Source organism: Sminthopsis crassicaudata, chromosome 6 (genome assembly GCF_048593235.1).
Source record: "Sminthopsis crassicaudata isolate SCR6 chromosome 6, ASM4859323v1, whole genome shotgun sequence".
NCBI lineage: Eukaryota > Metazoa > Chordata > Mammalia > Dasyuromorphia > Dasyuridae > Sminthopsis > Sminthopsis crassicaudata.
The window spans coordinates 186,546,333-186,571,948 of record NC_133622.1 but is presented as its reverse complement, the minus strand read 5'-3'; the positions used below and the strand labels follow the sequence as shown (position 1 = coordinate 186,571,948).

Here is a 25,616-nt window from a genome sequence, read left to right as displayed (position 1 = left end):
GTTATTCTTCTTTATGATAGAATCTTTACTATTATTACGTTAGTGATACAAGCCTTGAAAATAAAAAAAAATTGCTGATGTCCATTGTTATATTTTATTGAGACTTATTATTTTTCTTTTCTTCCATGGTGAGAACATTAACTCCTTGTCCCTGACATTTCTTTTCCTATTTAAAATGCTTGCAAAACTTTGAATGTTTTGTTCTTCCTGTTGTAAAAAGTGCCAGATGATAACCCTAGCCTGAAATGGTGGTACACTTATGTGCGAATATCTTGACTTATAATAAATTCATACTTTCTGTCACTTTGAAGCCCAAAAGACACAACCAAAAAGTCTTGATCACTTTTATACTCCATTCCCCTGACAATCATTTATTTCCAATTAAGCTATTATAACTTACTCTCTTTGCTTGTATTCTGCCATTTATATACAAAAGGTATCCATAAAGCAAGAATTTGGACTAGATATTCTCTATCTCTGAATACCACGATTATATAAAAACATGTTACTATTGTACTTTAAAATTCACAAGGATTCTTCCCATTTTTTCTGGAGAAAATATTTTTATCCTCATTTGACAGATATTTAAAGATTTTATTAGACTCACAGAAGTAAAATGATTTAGTCATTTTATAAAGTCATGGACCATTCAAATTGGAATGGACTAAGAGGCAATAGTAGCTTATGTTGTTGAAGTTCTTTGAAGAGTGTAGAATCTTATGTAAGCACAAGCTACTTTTATCAATTTTTTATGTGAAGTTGGTGGCAAAGATAGCCATCAATAGAACCTGTCTTCTGAATTAGATGCTTTTCTTCTTTTTTTTCCCCCTCTGGCATGCTCCCCAGTCAAACTTCCCAGATCTGGAGGCAGTTTAGTAGACACATTGGTGCTGGAGTCACAGAACCTTGTTGGGATCAGATTCTATCTCCTTGAGACCTTGGGCAGTTGCTTAAACTCTCTGGGTTTCAGTTTCTTCCTCTTCAAAAATTAGAGGATTGCAATAATTTTCAAAAGAAGAAACACAAACTATCAGCAATCATATGAAATAATGCTTGGTAAAATATTAACTAGATAATAAAAATGGTACCAAATCTTTGATTTTATCTCAAAACCCTCAGATTAGTGAAAATGGCAAAAGACAAACAAAAACAAAACCCCACATAATTATTACAGGGGCTACAGGAAGATAATATATAGCAATCTCTTTTTCAGTAGAGCCATATTGGCCCTAAAATTCTTCACAACTATTGTGTACTCTAATAAAAAAGATATAAAATTGTGCAAGCTCTTTGCCCTACTGATGCTACTAATAATTATGCATCCAAAAGGGGCAAAACAAGACAGAAAGGCAGACATACAAAAATATTTTTAGCAGGACTTTCTGTAATAACAAAAGAAGTATCAGCATTGTGCTGTCCTTCAAATGGAGAAAAAATGATAGAACATTTATAGTATTTGAATATATTGTTGCATCATTAAAAAACATGCATATGAAGAATTAGGAGAAACAGGACAATTTCTGTGAAGTGCATCGAAGTTTAATAATCACAATCAATAAAACAAGTTAATGATTACATAAATATAAGGAAAAAAACCTTCTAAACTTTGAGTATTATGATCAAAATAGTAACAAATTTGAGTTAAAAAAAACTGGAATTGAATCATTCCACTTTGGGGAGAAGTTTTTAGATATAGTCAGTGTGTTGACTTATTTTCTTTTCTTTGTAATTAAAGAAGATTCTATTGGGGGCAATGGGCTATTAAAATGATACTTAAACACAAAAGCAATAAAATAATAATAAGCAGAATTTAGAATATTTTAAGTATGACATGCTTTTGGGACATATCTTGGGATATCCTGGAGTAAATAAGAGATGTGGAAGGATAGTGCTGCTTTTCTTTTCTTATATAGCAAGGAATGTAGTTTATATCCTCCTTGAATTGCCTTGTTCTATATTTCAGGATGTCAAAAGTCAAGAAAATTTTCCTTGCTTTAAACTGAAATTCTCATGGCTGAGCAAATGGGTTAAAGAATATATATGTACACATACACATATGTACATGTATGTTTGCATACATATAAAAATTTATTTAAAATAAACCCATGCCACAGTGTTCATTATATGAAAAAAAAATAGAGAATTGGACTAGCCCCTGAAGCTCATTAAATCCCCATTGCTATCATTTAGTGATGTTTTGATTTTGTTCTGGTCCCTATATATTCTCAAATCAGCCTGACTTGTTACCAACAATATTCATTATTGAGATAATATCCTGAGATTAAGCATGAAAACTGGGGAAGTAGAAGATGGAAGATTTATCTAGTACATACAAAATTTAAATCAGTGACCTTGGCCTTGAGTACATAGTTCCTAATCAACCAGAGATAACTTACTCTGATTACCCTGTGCATATATAGCACCAGAGTGCTTAATCTGTAAACCAGATGTATTTCTTAAAACTGCCTAAGAAACATATTTGATGAAAAGATATGATTTTTCATATTTTAAAATAGGCCATATACTAGATAATTTACTTGTACACAAATGAGTTCATGTTTGTGGTACTGGCATTTAATCAATTACTCAGAATATTATGATTATCTTATCTTCAAAATTTGAATTTAGTGGTATATAATGATAATAGCATTGTATTCCTTTCTCTAAAATTGTGAAGTTTATTAGACTCATTGGATGAATACACTATGGAACTTTTTTGATTGTTTATTTTCCATTTCAAAAAGGAGAATATATTATTTAAGGATACTTACTAAGTAATGATAGCCAAGGGATTATTGCCTTCTTTCTTTTTTCAGCTTACTCAAGATAGACGGTCATATGGTATTCAGTTTAATGTATGCCCTGGAAAACAGGTGCTTAAAATGTTTTGCACCAGCAGTTACTACTTCTATTTGGACTTTTTTTTTTAAGTGTTTAATTATCTTAGTGACCTAATTTCCTTTATTTTACATAGGAACATGTCTGAAGGTTGATTATTTCCTTTTTAAAAAGAAATCTAATGGATGGAAAAATGGAGGGTCATTCTTTATTTTTTAATGCATAGGCAGAAAACTGAAATATAGTGCCACAGATTATTCAAGAATAAAAAGAATGCACTTGTGTTTTTCCAACAGAGTTAAACAGTACTGATTTGAAAGATTGTGTTAGCAACAACAGCCTGAGTAGCAATGCCAGCCTTCCCAGTGTACAGAGTTGCAGAAGACTTCGGGAAAGGAGAGTTGCAAGTTGGGCTGTTTCATTCGAGCGTCTTCTACAAGATCCTATCGGTGTTAGATACTTTTCTGTAAGTAAGGAAGAAAGACAATGAAACTTGAGATAAACAGAAATATGAATTTAAAGATTTGACAGAATTTCCAAGGGGTCCTCAAAGGATAACAAAGTTAAGAGGTTAAATACTTTTCAATAGATCCTATCTTTTTTTCTATTTTATGACATTTCATTACATTATCCCTCACTGGGCCTCATCTTTAATCCACTCCTGTTGCACTTACTTCCTTTGGGAGTAAGTTGGGTTGATTGGGTATTAAATTGTTTACTCATAAATAGGGCAAAACAGAGTGTCCCCCTGGTTCACATGGATTTATAGTGACTAGAAGCCAGAAAGGAAAAAAAAAAGATTAGAAATTTTGTTCCTTATTTATTCAAAGTTTCACAGCCACAAAGTATGTTTTTTTTTCCCCTGAATTTTCTGTTCAGTGCTTTTTGTACAGAAATGTATCACTGTACTTAACTTTCAACAATAATAAAAATGAATGTTAAGCTCTTAAGAAAGTCAGGGCTGTTAGAAAAATTGATTATGGTGTGAAGTGACCAGTTCTATTTTTCCTGGCTCTGAACTTCTCTGCCGGAGGATGCCCACAGAATAGTAATTTCTCAGGAAAAAAAGAAGAGAAAGCATATGAGGAAAAGATAACAGCATGTTAGACAAAAGCTTTTCTTTATTAAGACTGCAATTTTAATTCTTGATATTTTTCCCTAGGATTTTCTAAGGAAAGAATTCAGTGAAGAAAATATTTTATTCTGGCAGGCCTGTGAATATTTTAGCCATGTACCTGCACATGACAAAAAAGAGGTAATGTCAATTATATATATGAGTGATTAATAAGATAAGATGAAGGAACAGTGTTCTTTTTCCCATGTATACTCTATAAGCTTATGACTAGTATCCACAATAGTTTGGAAGAAGAAATTTTAAATCATGTGGCCTGGAATCAGGAAGATCTGAGTGCAAATCAACCTCAAGACAGATAAGCTGGGCAAAATTAAGATCACTAGTCCTGTTTGCCTCAGTTTCATCATCTATAAAATGAGGTGGAGAAGGAAATGGTAAGCTCCAGTATTTCTGCCAACAAAACTTCAAATGAGGCCACACAGTCAGATATGATAAAAACAATTGAATTATAATTTTGAAGCTGCTCTAATACATATAACATTTTATTTTGATGACACTGAATTGGTATACAAAAGTCTTAGCAAGCTTTATCTAGTTGAATGAGTACTGGGTCTATAGTTAGAGGGCATGGATTTAAAGGCAAGCTTGCCTACTTCTTAACTGTGCCACCAAACGCAGAATGCTACCATCTTTGAATCTAAGGGTTCTCATCTAGAAAATGAGGATGTTTGACTATTCCTTTCTAACTATAAATTCATAGTAAAGGAGGCACAAAAATAGTGAAGAAAATAGCACTTTAAAAAATCAAATAGGTCAAATGGTAAAAGGAACACAAAAATCCACTTGAAGAGAACTCCTCAAAAATACAATTGACCAAATGGAAAATAAAGATGAGTAAAAATTCATTGATGAAAAGAATTCATTAAAAAGTAGAACTGGTCAAATGAAAAAGATTGTACAGAAGCTCAATGAAGAAAATAATTCCTTAAAAATTATAATTGGGCAAGTGGAATCTAAGGTCTCCTTGAAACATCAAGAAACAAAAATATCAAAAGAATGAAAAAAATAAAAGAAAATATGAAAAATATCTTTGGAAAAACACCTGATTCGGAAAATAGTTCTAGGAGAGAAAATTTAAGAATTATTGAGTTATCTGATATCCATGATAAAAAAGTCTAGGCATTATATTTCAAGAAATTATATAGGAAAACTACCCTAATATCCTAGAATTCAAGGTAAAATAGAAATTAAAAGAATCTATAGCCATTTTCTGAAAGAGATCTTAAAATGAAAACTCCCAGCAATTTCAGAGATCCTAGGCTAAGGAGAACATATTGCAAGCAGCCAGAAAAAATCAATTCAAATATTATGGAACCACTCAGCGTCACACAAGATTTAGCAGCTTCCACATTAAAGGACTGGAGGGCTTGAATATGTTATCCCAAAGGTAAAAGAGCTAAGACACAACCAAGTATCACCTACCCATCAAAGCCCAAGTATAATTCTTAAGGGGGAAAATGGGTATCTAATGAAATAGAGGACTTTCAAGTATTCCCGATGAATAGTTCAAAACTGAATAGAAAATTAGACTTTCAAATATAGGACTCAATAGAATCATAAAAAAATAAACAGGAAAGAGCTATCATAAGAGATTCAGTAAAATTAAATTGGTTACCTTTCTGTAGGAGAGGATGATAAGACTTTTCTCTAAGACCTTTGTCATTATTATGGCACTTAGAAGGAGTGAGCATAGACAGAGGACACCCGTGTGAATTGCCTGTGATGGGATATTTAAAAAAATAAAAATAAGGGGCGAAAAGAGAAATGCACTGGGAGAAGGAGAAAGAGAAAGGTAGAATGCAGTACATTATCTTGCATAAAGGAGGCACAAAAGAGCGGTGGAGGGGAATATGTGAAATGTGGGATGGATCACTTGGGTCACTTGAACCTTACTGTGACTGGAATTGGTGCAAAGAAGGAATATAATATGCAAACACTCGATTGGGTATAGAAATCTGTCTTATCCCATAGGAGAGGAAGGGTATAAGAAAAGTGGGGAAGGAGAGAAGGATTGATAGAGGGAATGTCTGATTTGCAGATATGGTTGTCAGAGTATGCATAGGGTGAAAGGAGAGAGAGAGAGAGAGGGAGAAAGAAAGGGAGAGGGAGAGGGAGGGAGGAAGGAAGGAAGGAAGGAAAGAAAGAAGGAAGGAAGGAAGGAAAGAAGGAAGGAAGAAAGGAAGGAAGGAAGGAAGGAAGGAAGGAAGGAAGGAAGGAAGGAAGGAAGGAAGGAAGGAAGGATAAATGGGGGAAATAGGGGTAGATGGAAATATACAGTAATCATAACTGAAAATATTTTTATAACAAGTTTGTTTGATAAAAGGCCTCATTTCTCAAATATATAGAGAACTGAATCAAATTTGTAAGCATACAAGTTATTCCCAAATTGATAAATGGTCAAAGGATATGAACAGGTAGTTTTTAGATAAAGAAATCAAAGCAATATATAGTCCTATGAAAAAATGCTCTAAATTACTTTTGATTAGAGAAATGTAAATTAAACAACTCTGAGGGACCACACTTTTGAGACTGCCTAATAAGACAGAAAAAGAAAATAACAAATGTTGGGGGAATGTGGGAAAATTGAGACAATAATGCACTAATGGTCAAGTTGTGAACTGATTTAGCCATTCTGGAGAGTAATTTGGAACTATGTCTAAAGGACTGTTAAACTGTGCATGTCCTTTGATCCAGTAATACCACTTAACTATGTCTGTATCTCAAAGAGATTAAAAAAAAAACAAGAAGGAAAAGGACCTACATGTCCAAAAATATTTATAGCAGCTCTTTTTGTGGTGCCAAAGAATTGAAAATTGAAGGGATGCGCATCAAGTGGGAATGATTAAAAAGTTGTAGTTAGGATTGTGATGGAATACTATTGTGCTGTAAGAAATGATGAGCAGTATGCTGTCAAAAAAAACTTGGAAAGACTTACGTGAACAGATACAAAGCTAAGTGAGCAGAATCAGGAGAACATTGCACATGGTAACTGCAACATTGTATGATGATCAATTGTGAATGACTTCGCTCTTTTCAGCCATAGAGTAATTCAAGACAATTCTGAAGGACTTATGAAGAAAAATGTTATTCCCTACAGAAAAAGAACAGATAAAGAGTAATGAAGAACAAAGCATACTTTAAAAACTTTATTTTTATTGTTTTTGGGGGGGGATAAGAGAGTACATTTTTTTTTACCACATGACAAAATGGAATTTTTTTCTCAATAATATTTTATTTTTCTAAATACTTTAATATTTTCCAAATAAATATCCAAAAAAGATAGTTTTCAACATTGATTTTGTATTCCAAATTTTTCTTCCTTTCTCCCTTGTCTCTTCCTTCCCAAGATAATAGGCAATCTGATATAGGTTAAATATGTGCAATTCTTTTAAATATATTTCCATACTTGTCATTTAGAGCAAGAAAAACAAACAAAAAGGGAAAAAAACATGAGAGAAAGAAAAAGCAGACAAAGCAAAAAAAAAAAAAAAAAAAAAAAAAAAAAAGATGAAAATACTATGTTTTATCCACATTCAGTCCCCATGGTTGCTGATGGCATTTTCCATCCCAAATTCATTGGAATTATCTTGAACCATCACACTATTGAGAAGGGCCAAGTATATCACAGTTGGTCATCACATAAATCTACTATTACTGTGTGCAATGATCTGGTTCTGCTCATTTCACTCAGCATCAGTTCATTAAGTCTGTCTAGGCTTTTCTGAAGTCAGCCTGCTTATCATTTCTTATAAAACAATTATATTCTATTACATTCTTACACCACAACTTATTCAGCCATTTTCTAACTGATGAACATCCACTCAAATTCCAGGTCATTGACACCACAAAAAGAGCTTCCACAAACATTTTTGCACACTTGGGCCCTTTTCCCTCTTTTATGATCTCTTTGGGATACCAACCCTCGAGAGATACTGCTGGATCAAAGGGTATGCACAGTTTGATGACCCTTTGTTCCTAGTTCAAATTGCTCTCCAGAATGGTTGATTGGATCATTTCATAGCAATGGAAATATGTTTTGCACAACTATACATGTATGACCTTTATCAAAATGCTTGCCTTCTCAAGGAGTCGGGATGGAAAAGAAAAGAATTTGGAACTCAAATTTTTTTTTAAGAAATGAAATCAGACACTTAATACTAACTAGCTGTGTGACCCTGGGCAGGTCACTTAATCCCAGCTGCCTCAGGAAAAAAAAAAAAAAAGAATGTTAATTATTTTTATGTGTAATTGGGAAAATACATATTAAAAAAAACAACAAAACAAAACAACAAAGTATTCTTTCCAGAATATTTATGTAGTTCTAGTGTTATTATAACAAGGTGATTGAAGGACTAGGCTCACAGTAAAAATCATGGTTTAATGGAAAGAGCAGTGGATCTGTTCTAGTACTCCAGAGACCAGCCTTCTATTTATTGTGAGCCCTGTCATTCTTTGTCTGTGTGTCATGAACACTTCTATTTTGGGTAATCATTATTATCTTTATCATTATCACTCAGATGTCTACAGTACTCGAAGATTGACCCTTTTCTTACAGTAAGAGGCTAGACTTAGAAGGGCATGTGCTCTTAAATTTTACACATGAAGAAATTAAGATTCAGAGGGAAAAAATCACAGAATTCAGCCAGATTTACTCTGTAGTCTGTTAACTTAAAAGTTTACTGCTCTTTCGTTACATCCTATGTCTCTTCCCTGCTCTAGAACTCAGTTTCTTCATTTGTAAAATAAGACTGGGGAATCTTTTAGATTCCTGAAGTGAGTTTTTACTCTAAAATTCTAATGTTTTTATCTTTGATTGTGACTCCATTTACTTTTCAACTCAGTCCTACCCACAGTTGTAAACTAATTTTTTTTCAGGATCTGTCATGTTTTAAGTCATTGTGACCACAGATGACCAGAGCTATTAGAACTTCTTAACTTTTATATTAATTAAGAATATTGGTTAAAGATAAAAAGACTTAGGTAATTCTGTTTGTTTCCTCTAGTTGAATTAACTATCTGAATTTATTTTTTAACACTTGTATTGAAGAGCTCACTTGTGATGTTGTGCAAGCCATAGTATGCCATGGTCAGAATTTCTTTCTCTCATTTTATTTGTTAGCTTTCCTATAGAGCCCGTGAGATCTTCACAAAATTCTTGTGTAGCAAAGCGACCACACCAGTTAACATCGACAGCCAGGCACAGTTGGCCGATGATATTCTCAATGCACCACATCCAGACATGTTCAAGGAGCAACAGCTGCAGGTAATTGCTTCTCTCAACTTTTGCCGGAATGAACCCAGGGGTGGTGAGGCTCTTCCTTTTAAAGTGTGGATGTGCACAAGAGCAACTGATGAGCCAGCTTAAACATGGAGTTATTTCTCAATACCTCAAGTAGTTTCTGCTTTTACAGAGAAGGTGAGAATTAGCGGAAATCCCTGAAGATTTCTGAGGTTCCAAGAGAGGGGTCAATTAACTTCCATCATTGTGTCCTGTATTAACCTTCTGCTCTGTCTTAGGAAGAGCACTGGCTTGCAGTCAGGGTACTTGAACTCAATTCCTACTGCTGCTACTTGTTAGACTTTGGGCAAGTCACTTAACTTCCAAGGCTTAGCACAGTGCCTGTTCTGTAGCAGATGCTTAATAAATCCTCGCTTGCTGGGACTTGGATTCCTTATCTGTAAAGTGAAAGGGATTGGACTTAGGGCTTCTGTGATTCTGTGATCTAAAGTGTTCTTATCTATGCACATAGCCATACTTTTTACATTTACTGTGTAATATATATGTATGTACATGTGGCATATGAAATTATTTTTCTTACTAAAGGAAATCAAGCTTGTGGTTCATAAAAGAAAAACACAGTGGGTGAAAAACCCTTTACAGAGGTTATGACATACTGCTACATAAATAGCCTATGGAATTAGCCCCTTTGTAGATATCTTTGATTGGCCTGCAGATGAACAGTGAGCTCAGGCCAGATTGAATAGAAGGAGTAGAGTGGCCTAGATGCCATTTGGAAAACTGCATGCTAATTTCAATGATGCCAAGTTACTCTTTGTCACAGTGAATGGCCACAATGGATAATGCATTTTGCATTTTCTTCTGAAATATTAAAAAAACCAGATATTGGATAAATCCTTTTTAGGGATTTTATAGAAGTTGCAGATTGTAGAGACAGAAGGGTGATTGTTAAAAAGCTGGATTTAGAAGTTGGGAAGACATTTCTTCAAGTCCTTGCTTCTCACAGACTGTGTGACTATAAGCAAGTGGCTCTGCTTCTCAATGTCCTGGGAGACCTCAAGACTAAAATTTTTGGTCAGATGAGTTTCTGATTTGTGTCGTTGGAGGGAGTTTCCATACTAGTCATTTCTCATACAGATAAAATCACAGATCCAGCTCTGCTCCCAATCCCCTCCCCACCAATTATAACAAAAAATGGCTCCTAATACTAATAGCTCAAATAATAGTACACATTGTTCCTTAGTCTCCCAGGACTAAGGCTTGTGTTCAGCTTTATACTTTAGGTATTGAATAGCAGCTGCAGACCCTACTTTCAGTTTTATAGGACCATTCCAAAACTGTGGTTCAGAAGGGTCCCTAAATACCCTGGAGCTCTTTATGATACGTTTAGGATTCTTGAGGCTGTAAAGTCTTAAGAATTCACAATGCTTGAGAAGCAATTTGCACATTTGGATCAGCAAGATGGAAAAAGCATTTGGTTAGTCTTAATTTGGGATTTGGATACTTTGAAAGTAGCTCTCACTTAGAATGTTCTGGAGGTTTTAAAAATGTTTCTTTATGTTCAGTAAAATAAAAATTTATAAAAGATTCTGAGTTGGTGGACTGTTGATAATCCGTTCATTACTGATACTGTGCTCATTATCAAAATCTTTTTGAAAGTAACACATGAGAGGGCAGTTTTTAAAAATGTGGTGAGACAAATGACTTTAGATAAAAACATAAATGCTAGAAGAGTTTTAGGAGGCCTTGACATTTGGGAGGAAGGTGGAGCAAAAACAATGTCCTCAAAAATGGGGATGATTGATCTATACTGCCCATCCAATCAACATTTTAACTGTAAACTTGAGTAATGCATTTTAGACTTCAGATTCACATATGTTCCACTGTGTTTACTTTTCAGATTTTTAACTTGATGAAGTTTGATAGTTACACTCGTTTTCTGAAATCCCAGCTTTATCAAGAATGTATTTTGGCAGAAGTAGAAGGTCGCTCTCTACCTGATTCACAACAGGTCCCAAGTAGTCCTGCCTCTAAACACAGCATTAGCTCGGATCGCTCTAATGTCTCAACGCCAAAAAAGGTGCCACTTATTATACTCGTAGTAGACTGAAGATATAATGTTAATTTTAAAAAATGAATAATGTAATAAAAACTGAAATGAAAATCATACTGTAGAAAATGAAATGAATGGAAATTTGAATTCAGTTTTTTTTTTTCCGCATGGAAGAAAATAAGCACATATTGGAAGATATTGGGCATTCAAATACAGGCAGTTTTTGTACTCATAAAGAGGGGTATGTTCCTGGAAAAGAGATTGTAAATCTATTTTCCTTTTGAAACAATGTTTTAATAGGAGCTTATGTTTCTGATCAGAACCTTCATGCCTGTGTTTTAATTCAAATGACCCAGCCTTAGAGAACATCACATTTGCTTCTCTTTTTTCTTGTTTGAGATCATAAAATCTTCAACTTAGCAAACACATTAAAACCTATATGCTTGGGGAAAAAAGTGTTACTTGGATCCACTGCAAATTAATATTGTTTAGCGTTAGCTGGGTCACTTATGTTCATTCCTCCTCCTTGGCTCTAATTGCTTCCTGACTGAACTCCTGAAAAACTACTTAGACCATTCTAACTTTTCTCAAATATTCAACCTACTACCATCTAAGTCATTTGCATCAGATTTTCTTTCCTCCTACTTTGTCAAGGAGATAAAGGCCATCTAACATAAATGTCCTCTCTTCCTTTCCTCCTTGTTCTGAGGAAGATGTGTCCTTTTTCCTGGCAAAAGCCAAACCTCTCTAGCAGTGTTCTTGATCCCATTCCTTCCTAACCTCATCAGAACGTAGCTTTGTTAGTATTATCCCTTCTTTTTTTCCCCACATTTTTATTCCTTTACCTCCCCTGTCTACACTATATATAGCTCTTCCTTTTTGTTCAAAAGAAAGCAAAGCACAAAATGTTTCTTTTAACCCTGATGTTACCCCATTTAACTATTCCCTCTTATTCTCTTTACTTAAAAAAAAAGCAAACAAAAAGCTTCATCTTTGTGGCATGCATTTCCTTATCTCCCACTCACTCCTTAACCTCCCCTGTCCCCATATCTGGTCATTATGGGTTTCTGCCATGACCCTCATCTTTCTCTTCCTTAGCATTCCCACGATCCCTACACTAGCGCAGGCCCTTATTACCTTTCACATGGGCTATTGTTTATAGCCTCCCTACTGGTTTCCTCACCTTAAATCTCTATTCTTTTCAATCCATTCTATCTAATACTATACAACACTATCAGATTATTCTTCTCAGCATGAAACTCTGATCATGTTCCTCGATGCTTAAAAATCTCCATTGGCATAAAGTCAAGAAACCACTGAGTAAGCGTCCTGGGGCCACATTAAGTACAAAAGCAAGGTGGTGACTCCTTTAGTGTATTGGGGGTCAGAAGGGATATGTAAATATATACACACACTTGCACCCATATATGTATATGTCTGTATGTATTTATGCAGATGCAAAACATGTTACCCCACACATATAAGCATAACATCCCTGACATGTCTGCATATATATGTATGTGCCTACATGCATATCTAAATATGTACACATGTGTGTGTGTGTGCATGTGCTATATAAATATTAAGAGAAAAAATAATCTAGCTTATTCTCTGTTTGGATTGCCTGTTTTGATTTGTATGACCTTTTTGCTTTCTTGTTTCCTCTGTTTTTAAGTTCATCCTTCACTTAGCTCCCCAAATATTCTCCCTAATGCAGAAGTATGATTTAAAATAGCCTGATATTTAAGGCCGTCTACATTCTATTTCAACCTGCCCATATCTGCCTATGTGTTATATCCTCACTTTAGGTCCTAAATTTCTTTAGGGCAGAAACTATACCATTTTTCATCTTTGTAGCCTAGCACTATTTCTGTTGTTCATATGGGAGAAACTTAATAAGTGTTGAATTCAATTAAAATAGTTTTTAATGTGATCACTGGAGATATATTCTATACCCCCCTTTTTTCAGTTTGGTGCTCAGTATACTTTAACATTTTAATAGCACTGACAGATGACATATTGTTTTAAAAAAGTTTTAAATTTAATGACAGTTAAGTGGAAAGTCAAAATCAGGAAGATCCTTAAATGAAGAATCAGGAGAGGAAGATGGGGAGAAGAAACGCAAAGGAACATTTTTTTCCTGGTCAAGGAATAAGAGCACTGGACGGTCCCAGAAGAAGAAGGAACATGGGGATCACCCACATGGTATTGTCTTTTTTGGCTATATCATTTGATCCATAGTTAATTTTGAAGTGGTAACACTATGGTTTTCCACAAAATAAGAATAATTTCAGATCTTGCTAAAAAAAAAAAAAAAAAAAAAAAAAAAAAAAGAGGTATATGTACCTTGTAATTCAACCTTCACTTCACGCCCTAGCTAAAATGTATTTGCATAACATTTATTTATGCCAAATAAAAGGTAGAGTTTATTTTTCAGAATTTTCCTAGACTTAGTATTAGAAGAGACTTTAGGGAAATCTAGCTTCTCTAGGACTCAGTTCTCTCCTTTATAAAATGATGGTGACTCAGTCACCTTTGAGATCCCTTTTAACTCCAAATCAGTGGTCCTGTGAATGGTACAATAGTATGAGATCCCTCTGCAGCATCTGTAGACAGAGGACTACTAGCTCTGCTTCAGGCCCTCCTCTAGTGCCTGGAAATTCACTCCCTCTTAAATCAACCCACTCCCTGTAGGACTTGAATTAAAGACTGCCTCCCTGTAACTTCAACCCATTGGTCCCAGTTCTGTCCTCTAGTCCTGGGCAGAATAAATCTAATCCTTTTTCAAGTAACAGCACTCTTAAAATACTTGAAGAATACAGACATGAGCTTCTGAATTGTCTTTTCTGTGAGCTAGAAATTCCTAGTTCTTTCAACCAAGTTAACATTTTACTAAAACTAAAGCTGGGAGATTAGAGATTTTTTTTTTGTCTAATACGTAACAGATTCCTATGCTAGAAGGATAGAGTGTATGGGGAGGAGGAAGGTAAAAGGGTGACATCCCAGAATAGGGGCTGGACCAAAGAGAAAGAATGGAGGAGAGCAGTTAGGCCAAGTTTGGCATAGGACTGGCTATCTTAGCCATGTAGAATAATGTGGGGGAAAAAAAGCCCCACAAAGATTTATACTGGCCACTGGAAGGCACAACCCAGTTCTGTGGTGAAATTTTCTTTGAAGGTTGAAAAAATGGGTGGGAGAAATGTTATAAAAATGGTAACTCATATTTCTTCTTATAATGCTTTAAAGCTTACACATGATTTAATCACAACCGTGTGGAGTAGGTAATGTCAAATAGTATTATCCCTGCTTTACAGAAGTGAAAACTGACGGTCAGACTCAGAGGTTAAGTGAATTATCCAAGGTCACGTGACTGGTGCAGCTGGTAGCTGGTAGAAGTCTACATGCCCTTTCACAGTATTGCATAGCTCAAGTAAAGATCTGGCCGGAAGGCCAAAGGATAAGTTAAATAACGACTCATTTCTAATATTGCCTCCAGGATAAAACAGAATCCTTCTTGTTGGTTATTCAGGGGTGATTCTGATGAGTAAGTGTGGTATACCAGGCGCCCAGCTAATAGATCTGAGCTATCTCTGTGTATGAATGAATTAAATTTTAAAAGTGAGAATCAATTGGAAGTAGGCAATTTGGTATAGGAAGGTGCTCTATACTAATCAAGAGTAGCAGAATCTGACTTAGCCCAGCTCGGTCATTAACTTACTGTATGATTTTGGGCAAGGCCTTCTTTACTCTGCATCTCATTTTCCTTATCTGCAAAACCGAGGGAGTTGAACAGATAGATTTTAACCCATGTAACTGTAACCTCCTATATTCTGTATCTTATGGTCCCTTTCAAACTCCCAATTCCATATCCTGACATTATTTCCCATTCTTTATGTTCTACATCTTAAGGGTCCTTCCACTTCCATGATTTTCAATTTTTCTAGCATAGATGTTTTTAACCTCGTGTTCATGAGATCCTTCCTTGAATGGGAGAAAAGCAATTATAACTTTTTTTCATTATTATTGATTTCTTTTGTCATCCTTTGAATTTTATTTTATATATTTAAAAATATTGTCTTGAGAAGGATTCCATAGCTATCACCAGACTGCCACAGGAGTCCATGATACCAGAAAAAGGTTAAGAATGCTTGCTTTACTAATTTGCATTAGTGATAGAACACTCAACCAAATAGAATCAGAGCTCATTGTTAGACTTTGTAATACTTTAGGCTGAAACTAGGCTGAACTTTTATCTTTCTTATGTAATTCTTTATTCACTGTAAAATGATAAGATTTTAAAGTTAGAAGAAGGGGCAGCTAGGTGGTGCAGTGGATAGAGCATCAGCTTTGAAATAAGGAGGACCTGAGTTCAAATCTGGCCTCAGACACTTAACACTTCCTAGCTGTGTGACCCTAGGCAAGTCACTGGGAAGGGTTACCCAATTGCTTCAGAAAAAAAAAAAAAAAGTAGAGGTCATTTTTTTCCAACCTTTTGCATTCTAGTAAAACTGGCTCCCATAAGGCTTAACAGATTTTTTAAAAGTCACACAGTGAGCCTGAATTCAAAACCAGCTTCTTGCTCCAAAACTAGTGTATTTTCTTTTATATTACTCCTGCCAACCTGGGAAAAACCATAATTTTAAAAGGCCAGAGTCTTCCTCTGTATCCAGGACCATTTCCAGTCATCCTGATCTCTATCTGGCCACTGGACCCCAATGGCTCTGGAGAAAAAAGTGAGGCAGGTGACCTTGCACAGCCCATCCTCACTTCAGTCCAATTCTCCTGTAGGTATAGGGCCTCACCTTCCTGAGGTCATGGTCCTCTTCTAGAATGAACACAGACAACAAGTCTTGGCATGTGGCTGAAGTTTATCTTTGTATCCAGTTCTTTCTTCATAGTAGGATTATGGAATTTTAGAGTTGGAAAAGAAACCACATTTTACAGATGAGAAAACTGAGTCCTCGAGTTCCCCAAAGTCACACACAGTCAGTATGCCTGCATTCAAAATCAATTCTGATTCCAAATCTAGTGTCTTTTCTAGCACAGGAGGCTCTTAATGAACATTTATCAGTTGATTTATAAATAATTCTATGAAAGATTATTTAAAAGACTAAAGAAAATAAAAGTAATTTTAAATGCTTTAACATATGCAAATGTTTGCTATTTTCTCTAAAACTTTTAGATAATTTAAAATCACTATTCACTTCAACAAACTGCTTAACCTCTATTAGGCAGTATTTTGTTAGTTTTTTTTTTTTTTTTTTTTGGAAAACTATATAACTGAAGAAATGAAAATTATGTTTTCTTTTAAAATACTCAATAATTCATGGTTTTTCTACTAATTCTAACAGGCCTACATCTTAATTAGTCCAAATAAGTAGAGTTTAATGAAAATGCTTTGAAGAAAAGACATTTTGAAAACAAGCTATTTAGGAAGTCTATCCTTAATGATCAAAAGCACAGGTGTGGGATCCTTAAGGATTATCTGCTTTGTTGTTAAGTACATGTTGTTATTTGGAGGCTAGTTAAATATAGTTTGAGATTAGAATTCTAAATGAATTACTGACCAGTTACTCAATGTAATGAATATTTTAATTATTAGTCCTTGAATAAAACTCTCTGGCTTTGTTTATGCCTTCAGAATTTTGAAAGGTAAATTTTCAGCTCTACAAGAAAACAAATTATCCATCAAATGAGTAGATTTTTTTTTTATAACAGTTTTCAGATAGGTCTATAAAGCAGACCTCCAAAGCTAAGCAAAATAGAAATTTGGTGAAGTATGCAAATAATTGTGGTGTTGATTATAAATGGAAATTTCAAAACAAAACTTTTTTGTTGCTTTAGTGACTAATAATGCTATCTCTAACTTTTTTTCTCCACAAAGATACTCTTCATTCTAATGGAGGATTACATCGACGTGAATCACAAGGTTCCATGTCTTCTGCTGCAAGCCTTGACTTGGTAAATCATGGCTTTTCAGAAACACAACATATTTATCTTTAAATGGTGATAAAATCTTATTTATAAAACTAAACATTGTTTATTCTGTCTTTAACTTCACAAGGATTAAAATTAAATGCCCTTATTTATTAATGAAAATTAACATTATAGAAATGAATGCTCAGGTTTGGGTGCACATTTTTTCTTTATGTGCCAGTTGACAAATATCTGTTTAGTACTTATGTACAAAGCCAAGAAGCATTTATTAAGTACTTTCTGTGTGCCAAGCACTATGGCAATCATGGGTGATACAAAGAAAGGCAAAGAGATCTTGCCCTCAAGGAGTTTCCAGTTTAATGGGGGATGATAATATTTCATCATATTGATGAAATAGCTACATCAATATGAGATATATACAGTCAGACACCATTGGAAGTAAAAGATAGGACCTTTTTATCCTATAAAGTCCTAAGATAACCCCTGTTCAAGTCCAGTCTCACATGTTTTCTAGCTATGTGACCTTTTTGACCAAATCCGTTAGTGTCCTTTAAATTCAGTTTTCTTATCTGTACAATGAGGGAATTGGTCTAGATCAAAGCTCCTTAAATTGTGGATCATGACCCTATCTGAGGGTTACATAATTGAATGTTGGGGTTGCAAAAATTTTTCTGTATGATTTATTATCAGTAAGTGTTTGTGTGCTTACTTTGTATCTTTATACACCCATATTATTGTATACATTTTCAGGGAAAAAGGGATTGCAAGTAGAAAAACGTTAAGTAGCTCTGAGCTAGGTGATCTCTGAGGTCTCTTCTAATTCTCAATCTGGACCCCTGAGATCCCTGGTCAACCTCTTGATAAAGATTCATGCAGCTTGTTGGAAGATCTTAAATGAGCTAAAATTTGGTGTTTTTTTTTTTTTTTTTTTTGTTTTTTGTTTTTGCAACTTCCCTTCATTACTCCTAGTTATACATTCTGGGGACAAGTAGAACAAGACTGAGCCCTGTTCCACATAAAAACTTGATGTCCCCATAAGTCTTATCTCCAGAACAAATATCCCAAATACCTCCAGCCGATCCCCAAGTAGTGTGGGAGGAAGGTTTTGTGAAACAGGCACAACTCATCAATCTTTCAGATTCTGTGACTTAGCACCTCCATGTTCCCTCAGCAGAGCCTCAGGTCTCTGTTTGTACAAGATGTGCCCAAACTGCACTAGTTCTCATGAAAAACCCGAGGCCTTCAGGGACTTGCCTGGAGGGAACAAGTCAGCAGTGTCTTGTGGCATCCAAAAAGGCCCCAGCCTCCCAGCCTCACTTTGGTAGAAAACACGAAGGGTTTATGATTTTGGAGGCCGTCCAACTTGCTGACGCAGACTGCAGATGCCCACGTCTCTCTTGGTTTGGTCTTTGAGGGTAGAAAATGTATAGCCTTATGTACTGGGGGTTAGCTCCATCCAGGCAGCATGCAGCCTATCCCTTGAGGAAGCTCACAAATAGAAGCACAGTAAAATTGTAGGACATTGTCTGATAGAAAGGTCTTGTTTTTATTATCCTCAATAGCTCATATTTCTGCAGAATTTCCAGTTTGCAAAGCACCTTTCTCCTACCAACTATGGGAGGTAAGCAGTGCGCACATGATGGTCCCCATTTTATGGATAAGAATATTGAGGCACAAAGAAAGGAGTTCACTTGCAATAACAAGGTGTCACAGCTTGTTGGAGTTGGAGTTCAAACCCAGGCATCTTCTGACTCCACATCCATTGCTTTTACCATTGTACAACATTGAACTTATTAATTACTGTGATGGAGACCATAAGACTTAGGGGGGAAAGGTCAGAAAGGCAGCATTGTCCCTGGCTACCGGGCCATCATGGAAACGGAAACTCTTCTAGGAGCTTTGCTGCAGGATTAAGAGGCGGCCTTATCAATGGCTCACTATTGAACCACAAATCAAGGAGGTTTCGCATTTGGGAGATTTTTTAGAATACAGTGAGAATGTTTCTCTGCTGCGAGTCATGACACTGGGCTCTATTACAGCCTGTGGAGGAGGAGTGGGCGTCTGCCCAAAGGTGCAGTTAAGCGCCCACAGGCCTGCCCCACACAATCAGGGTCCTGATTCAATTCCTGAGGAAACATGTAGTACAATTGACTTTAAAGAATCCTACAAGTTCTAAAAAACGAAAAGTTTTAACGTGGCCAGCCAGACAAGGAAGTGTGGGGAGAAGGGGGAGATGGTACTGACAAAGCAGCTGAAAGGCATGGAGACAAGAAAGGAGTTAAGTATAGTGCTGATGAACTTAAGGGGTGTGGTGCTTCTCACTTTCACAGCTTGCTTCCCCCGAAGGGGCGCCATTAGGGCATTCCCCGTCTCCTGACCTTCACCCCCTTAATTTCACCTTCATGGGTAGAGGGAGGAGGAGGAAGGGGAAGGGCAGAGTCACCATCAGCACCACCCATGCAGCAGCTTTGTCCACCCCCATGACATGATTACAAAGGGCACTAATTAAAGCTAAAGAAGAAGGACAGGACATATCTGATTTGAGAATAGAAGCATATCCTGTGATTAAAGAGTTTGACTCTTTAAGAAAAAAGAAAATACACTCCGTTTAATCTGGAAATTATCAAAGATCTGAAAAAGGCTACATCGTCTTATGTTAAGATATTATTAGAGAATTTGGCTTTTGAAATTTTAACCCCTAATGATTGGAAGTTAATAGCAAGGACATGTTTAGAACCTGGACAGAACTTGTGACTTTTTGAGTATAGTGAATTATGCAGGATACAAACCCAATGAAACAGGCAATCTGGAGTTAATACACTAGTCACCTCTGAGTCTGACTTTGTCCCCAGTTTAAATACCCTATTATAATTACATCATTACAGTATACTGAATATGTGTGAACTGGAGAACCATTACATTGTCATACTAAATGCTACATATATATGTGAACTAGAGAACCATTGTCTCATCTATTCCACTGAGTTAACACCTTGTTTCAAGTATACTTCTCCAGAATTCTGCTCTCTACATTCTTCCCTCTCTGCCTTTCTTTCAGGGCTTAACTCAAGAGCTACCTCCTCCATGAGAATCTCTAATGACCTCTCCCTGATTTGATTTCTAAAGCAATTATCTCTGGCACTTAATTTTGACTCTTCCTCATATGTTGTTTTATATTGTCATGTGGCAGAGTGGTCTTAGAGGAACACTTTAGGCTTGTCACTTAACTCCTATACCCCAACTTTCTTCATATATGAAATGAGGATAGTATAACCTGTGCTGCATCCTATCAAGTTGTTGGGAGAACACCTTCAAGGGCTATAGAAATAGGCATCATTGTTATTATCATCCATACTCCCATCTAACTGCCATGTATCCTGTCTCCATAACATGGCAGTAAGCTCCTTGAGGAAAAAAAATTATAGTTTCTTTTGCATAGTAACTACTTAATTAAAAATTTGTTTGATAAATCAGAGTTATAACCTGTCACCCACTGCTTTGGTGAAAGTAATTCAAAGAGACGTTGTCAGGTACCATCTTTACACAGGAAGGATATTGGAATACAGTACTTGGTTTGAGAGAAGGTTGCTAGGGAGTCAGCCCTCTCCACTAATCCTTAAAATTAAAAAAGACAAGCAGTGCTTGTGCTTTTGTTTATAAATTCTCAGTGGGCTTTCTCCATGCACTATACTGTCTAGATTTGTTAGATCTAGCACATTCAGATCGATAACTGTTTATTGACAATGAAACAGGTAACTGTGATTGTCTAAAATACATTTAATCTACAGTTAATCTAGATGAACCCAGGGCCATGTTCTTTCTGTCTATTGTCTGAGTCTGAAACCAGTTAATTTCACATTTAGACATTAGAAAGTCGGTCACCAGATCCCACATTGTTTTGAGCCTGGCCATTCATGGATACCATATTAGGTCTGGAAAGCTTGATGCCTTTTTTGTGTGACCCCACCCATGTAACCATGAATCTTTATGGCAGAGTCAAACTTGAGGCTCCACAAGACTCCCAAGTGCCGCCTCATCAGATTAAACTGTAATTGGGAAATGTTTTTGCAAAAGGAATAACAATATAACATACCATGGATAGTATTAATTTTTTTTTTTTATTCAGTGTGGAGCCACATATCCATTTTTATTTGAATTGGACACTATTGCTATTGAGTTCAATATGAAGCTATTGAAATAAATAATAGTTTGCCTGACAATAAATGTTCTTCAGCTGAGATAACTTATTCCTGCTTTTAATTTTTACTTTCACTACCTTATTCATGTTTCTTTCTCTCTCTTAAGTCGGACACCTTTAGGGTCTCAGTGACCGAAAAGGACAAGTCATCCAAGCACTGCTGCATAAACCTTCCCGACGGGACCTCATGTGTGGTGGTTGTAAAATCTGGATTCTCCATCAAGGAAATATTATCTGGGCTGTGTGAGAAACATGGCATCAATGTGGCCGCAGTCGATCTTTTTTTAGTAGGAGGGGACAAGGTACTTGGTGTTTGCTTGTGATTTTTAAAAGGATCTTGGGCTTATCAGTGGAGTGCAACAGATGGTGATTTATTTATCTTGTTTTAAGAAAAAATTCTAGCAAAATATTTTCTCCATTCTTACTTTGTTCTAACTTCTAATGTCTGACCTTGTTTGCTTAGTATTTCTTATGCAAACAATGTCTCTTGAAGTAGCCCAGATTATGAGAATTATGTTATGTTGCTTCCTGCAAGCTCCCAAAGCTATTATTAGTTTTAGATGCAAAGAATGCTAACTTTTCTTTCTCTTTTGATGGGCTATTTTTGAAGCTCTGCTTTTGTTCTCTGCACAGCTGTGCATTCCATTACATATTGTTCAATATTTCAGGGGAAGATGCTTGTTCCCACTTTAATTTTGTTTGCTTTTGTTCTTTTCACGTGCTCTGAAGCCGTTGGTGCTGCACCAAGACAGCAGCATCTTGGATTCCAGGGATCTACGGTTAGAAAAACGCACTTTGTTCCGGTAAGAGAAAAAAATGAGTTTCACCTTAGCTGATATCTCTCTAGTCACAAAGGTCTTTTTTAAAAATGAACTTCAGTAAGAGCTTTATAGTTGCCCTTTATGACTAAGTAAAAAGTAGGCACTATCTTTGCTTTCTGTATGGCTATTAAAAATATAATATTATTAAAATATAATTTTATTAAACTGGCTCCCTCTTCAGTGTGCTATTAGCCATCAAGGGCCAGACAGGAGCCTAAAAGAAACTTGGCAAGATTGCCCATGGAGCAGAGAGATGTCATGTGTCATGGTGGGGCGCATCAGCCTGATGATTCTCCCCATTTTTACCAATGCTCTGCTCTGGAAGCAACTTCCTTAGAACACGCTTGATTAAGACAGGAAAGAACACAGAACAGTGGCGTCGATCTCTTTGTCTTCAAGCAAATCTTTTTTTGTTTCTTCTTAGTACCATACCATAATACAGAAGAAAAAGCATCAAATCAGTAAAGTTAGAAGGGATTCCAATATGGATACTTACTATTTGTGGGACCCTACACAAATCTGAACTTCAGTTTTCTCATTACAAAATGTAAAATCTGGATGTGCAACCTGCCTAACGGTTTTACAAAGAAAATAGTTTAGGAACTTTAAAACAATATATAAATATGAGGTGCTTTTAGGCCTCTAGCTCCAAAGATAAGAACAAGGTTACATTTTAAAATAATTTGTTACATAAGTAGATGCTTTTCTTGTTAGGTATTTTGTGCAACATGAGACCTTATTAATGAATCTTGAAAGAAGTCTTTTCCAGATTTATTTGTTGGGAATTTTTTAAAAAAGGTTTTAATGCATATGATTGAAAGTAAGAAGGTAATGAATAATATTAACAGATGGCATTGGAGCAAATGCTTTACAAAACGTAATAGATCAGCAATATGTTTTTAAATAAAGATTTCTATAGATTTAAATGTAGTTGTTGTAAATGGTTTCTCAGCACATTTCCCTCCCTTTTTCCAGGCTTGATCTAGTCCCAATTAATAGGTCGGTGGGACTGAAGGCCAAGCCCACCAAGCCAGTCACCGAAGTGCTGAGGCCTGTGGTGGCCAAGTATGGTTTGAATCTTAGTGATCTTGTGGTGAGACTAGTAAGTATCTTTTAAATTGTGGTATATGTTTAGCATAAATCACCTGGTAAATTAAAAAGTAAATACTGTTCAGTGACTTTTTCTCCTCTTGGCATTCTCCATTTTCCTTATAACTGACAATACTTCAGTATTTGGGAAGAGCCATGATTTTAACAACATGGGTAATCCCTCCTCCGATGCAGATTACAGCCCCTCTGTACTTCAAGAAAGTGTTTCACATATTACTGCAGCCAAGAAAAATCTGTCCTCTGGTATTCTGGTGATGAGCCTGTCTGGCCTGACCTAGGCTAGTTTGAAGACAAAGATGCACACTCCTTCCATGGCAGAGTCCAGATCTGAAGCCTCGCCAGCTTGAGAGAACAAGGTTACCTCTACCTGAGGAGGAGGCATCAGAGGGAAAAATAAGAACATGGTGCAAAAGACTCTGAGGGCTATCTGAAGAAGGATAGACCATTGGTCTTTTCGTTTCCTTTGGGCATCATATGGTAGGCCTGAGAGAAAGAGCCTTAGAAAAGGGGTCCTGAGACGGGGCTTCCCATTTCAGTTCTGCCATTTGCTTCAGAGGCCTCCTGTAAAATCAAGGCGCTGGACCAAATGATCTGTGAAGGTTCCCCTCTACCCTCTCTGTGTATAGCTATCCTGGATCATTCACTGCATGGCTTATATTTCACATGGCTTTGGTTTGTCAGCACTGTTCTAATCCCTTCCACTGTTCAAGCCATCACATGCATTGTGGGTAGTGGGGAAAGGTAGATGACTCATTCTTGTTTTTCACCTGCACAACTTTCTAAAAAAAATGTATTTACTTTTAGTTATTCCCAGGCTCTTTTCCCATCAGCTTAACCCTCCCCATCTGGTACTGAAATGTGTTCCATCTGCTATTAACTATGATGGCTTTGAACTCTAGAGCACTTGACAGGATGAAATCATATTTTCAGACACCTAGGAGAGTTGAGTCAGTCTTTCTCTTCCTAAGAAAAGAATATGACTGGACTTCCCTGTTCTAGAGAACTCTTGCTCTAACTCTTGCTCTACCAATGTGGGGTAAGAAATCTTGCTGTACCAATATAGGGAATCCTTTTCTCTGCAGTTCATAGTCTTTAAAGAGTTGCTTATAGCATTAGAGGTTAAGGATCTTCTTGGCTTCAAACTAGCTCTCTAGCTCTTATCCCATGCTGTCCTAAAGAAAAAGATGAAGAAAAGCTTAATAGAGATATGGTAGACTTTGACCAGATATAAGTCTATCTTCTAGGCATAAAATAATATTTTTGTTATATAACTCAACAGTCAAAATATCTCTTTTTGTCAGTTATTTCATGTGTTATATATTTTATGTTCTTTTTAGCCATAAATTCCTCTGAACTTGTCATAGAATATCTTCTCTCTCTCTCTTAATGTAGTATTTAAATTTGAGTTTATCATCAAATTCATGTGTTTACAATAGCCTATTAGTCTGATATTTGACAGAAGGCATTCATTCCATCTCTATAGCTCAATGACTGAATATAGAATCATAGATCAGGAAGGAATCTTAAGAAGTGATCGTGGTGATTCTACTGTCAAAAACAAGATAAAATTAAGAAATGTGAGGATTGGAAGGGATTTCAGAGGTAATTTACTTCAACCTGCACCTGAATAAGAATTCTGTATACCACTTAACAGATAGAAGTTGTCACCTAGCTTCCATTTTAATGAGTTCTCCAGTGATGGGAGAACTTTCCCATCTTTCCCAAAGCAGGACATCCTAGCTTTGAAAAGCTCTTATTTCTTAGCAAGTTTTTCCTTATATCAAGATTCAATTTGCCTCTTAGGAGCCTCTGCTCTTGTTCCCGGTGCTGGCATGATGAAAAATAGTGTACTAGGAGATATCTTGAACTGGTTGCCTCATAGTCTTTTCAAATTCAGTGTTTAACCTACAAATCCATCCCTCTTTCTAAACTTCTATATTTCTATTGGGGACTAGACCACACTCCCAGTCATGACTGTGTCTCACAGTCACCCCCCTATTCTAACTCATCTCAGATATTCAATCAGTTGTCACTTTCTCTCATCCTTCCTCCTATCTCCATTCTCATGGGCAGCTCCCTACTTCAAGTTCTTAGCACTGGACTTTTCCAGCAGCTTCTTAGTTGAGCTCCTGCCTCAAATCTCTTCTCTCTTCCATTCCTCCTGCCAAAGCAGCCATGTTGCTTAGACCGATGGTATTAATGTCTGAAGGAAATGGGCCACTAAACCATACATAAGCATCCCTGAGAACCTTGTGTTGACTTAGAAAACCATATTTTAACATTAC

At 36.1% G+C, this 25,616-nt stretch overlaps 1 protein-coding gene across 1 annotated transcript in view; it reads left to right on the top strand.

Annotated features, from left to right (window-relative positions):
- The window catches only part of RGS12 (regulator of G protein signaling 12), a 208,328-nt gene that overhangs the window by 152,837 nt on the left and 29,875 nt on the right, over positions 1-25,616 (top strand). The window contains 9 exon segments of the mRNA XM_074274976.1: positions 3,135-3,304; positions 4,001-4,093; positions 9,093-9,236; positions 11,113-11,292; positions 13,317-13,470; positions 17,150-17,226; positions 21,508-21,702; positions 22,130-22,203; positions 23,197-23,323. Of these exon segments, the coding sequence (XP_074131077.1) occupies positions 3,135-3,304; positions 4,001-4,093; positions 9,093-9,236; positions 11,113-11,292; positions 13,317-13,470; positions 17,150-17,226; positions 21,508-21,702; positions 22,130-22,203; positions 23,197-23,323 (1,214 nt within the window).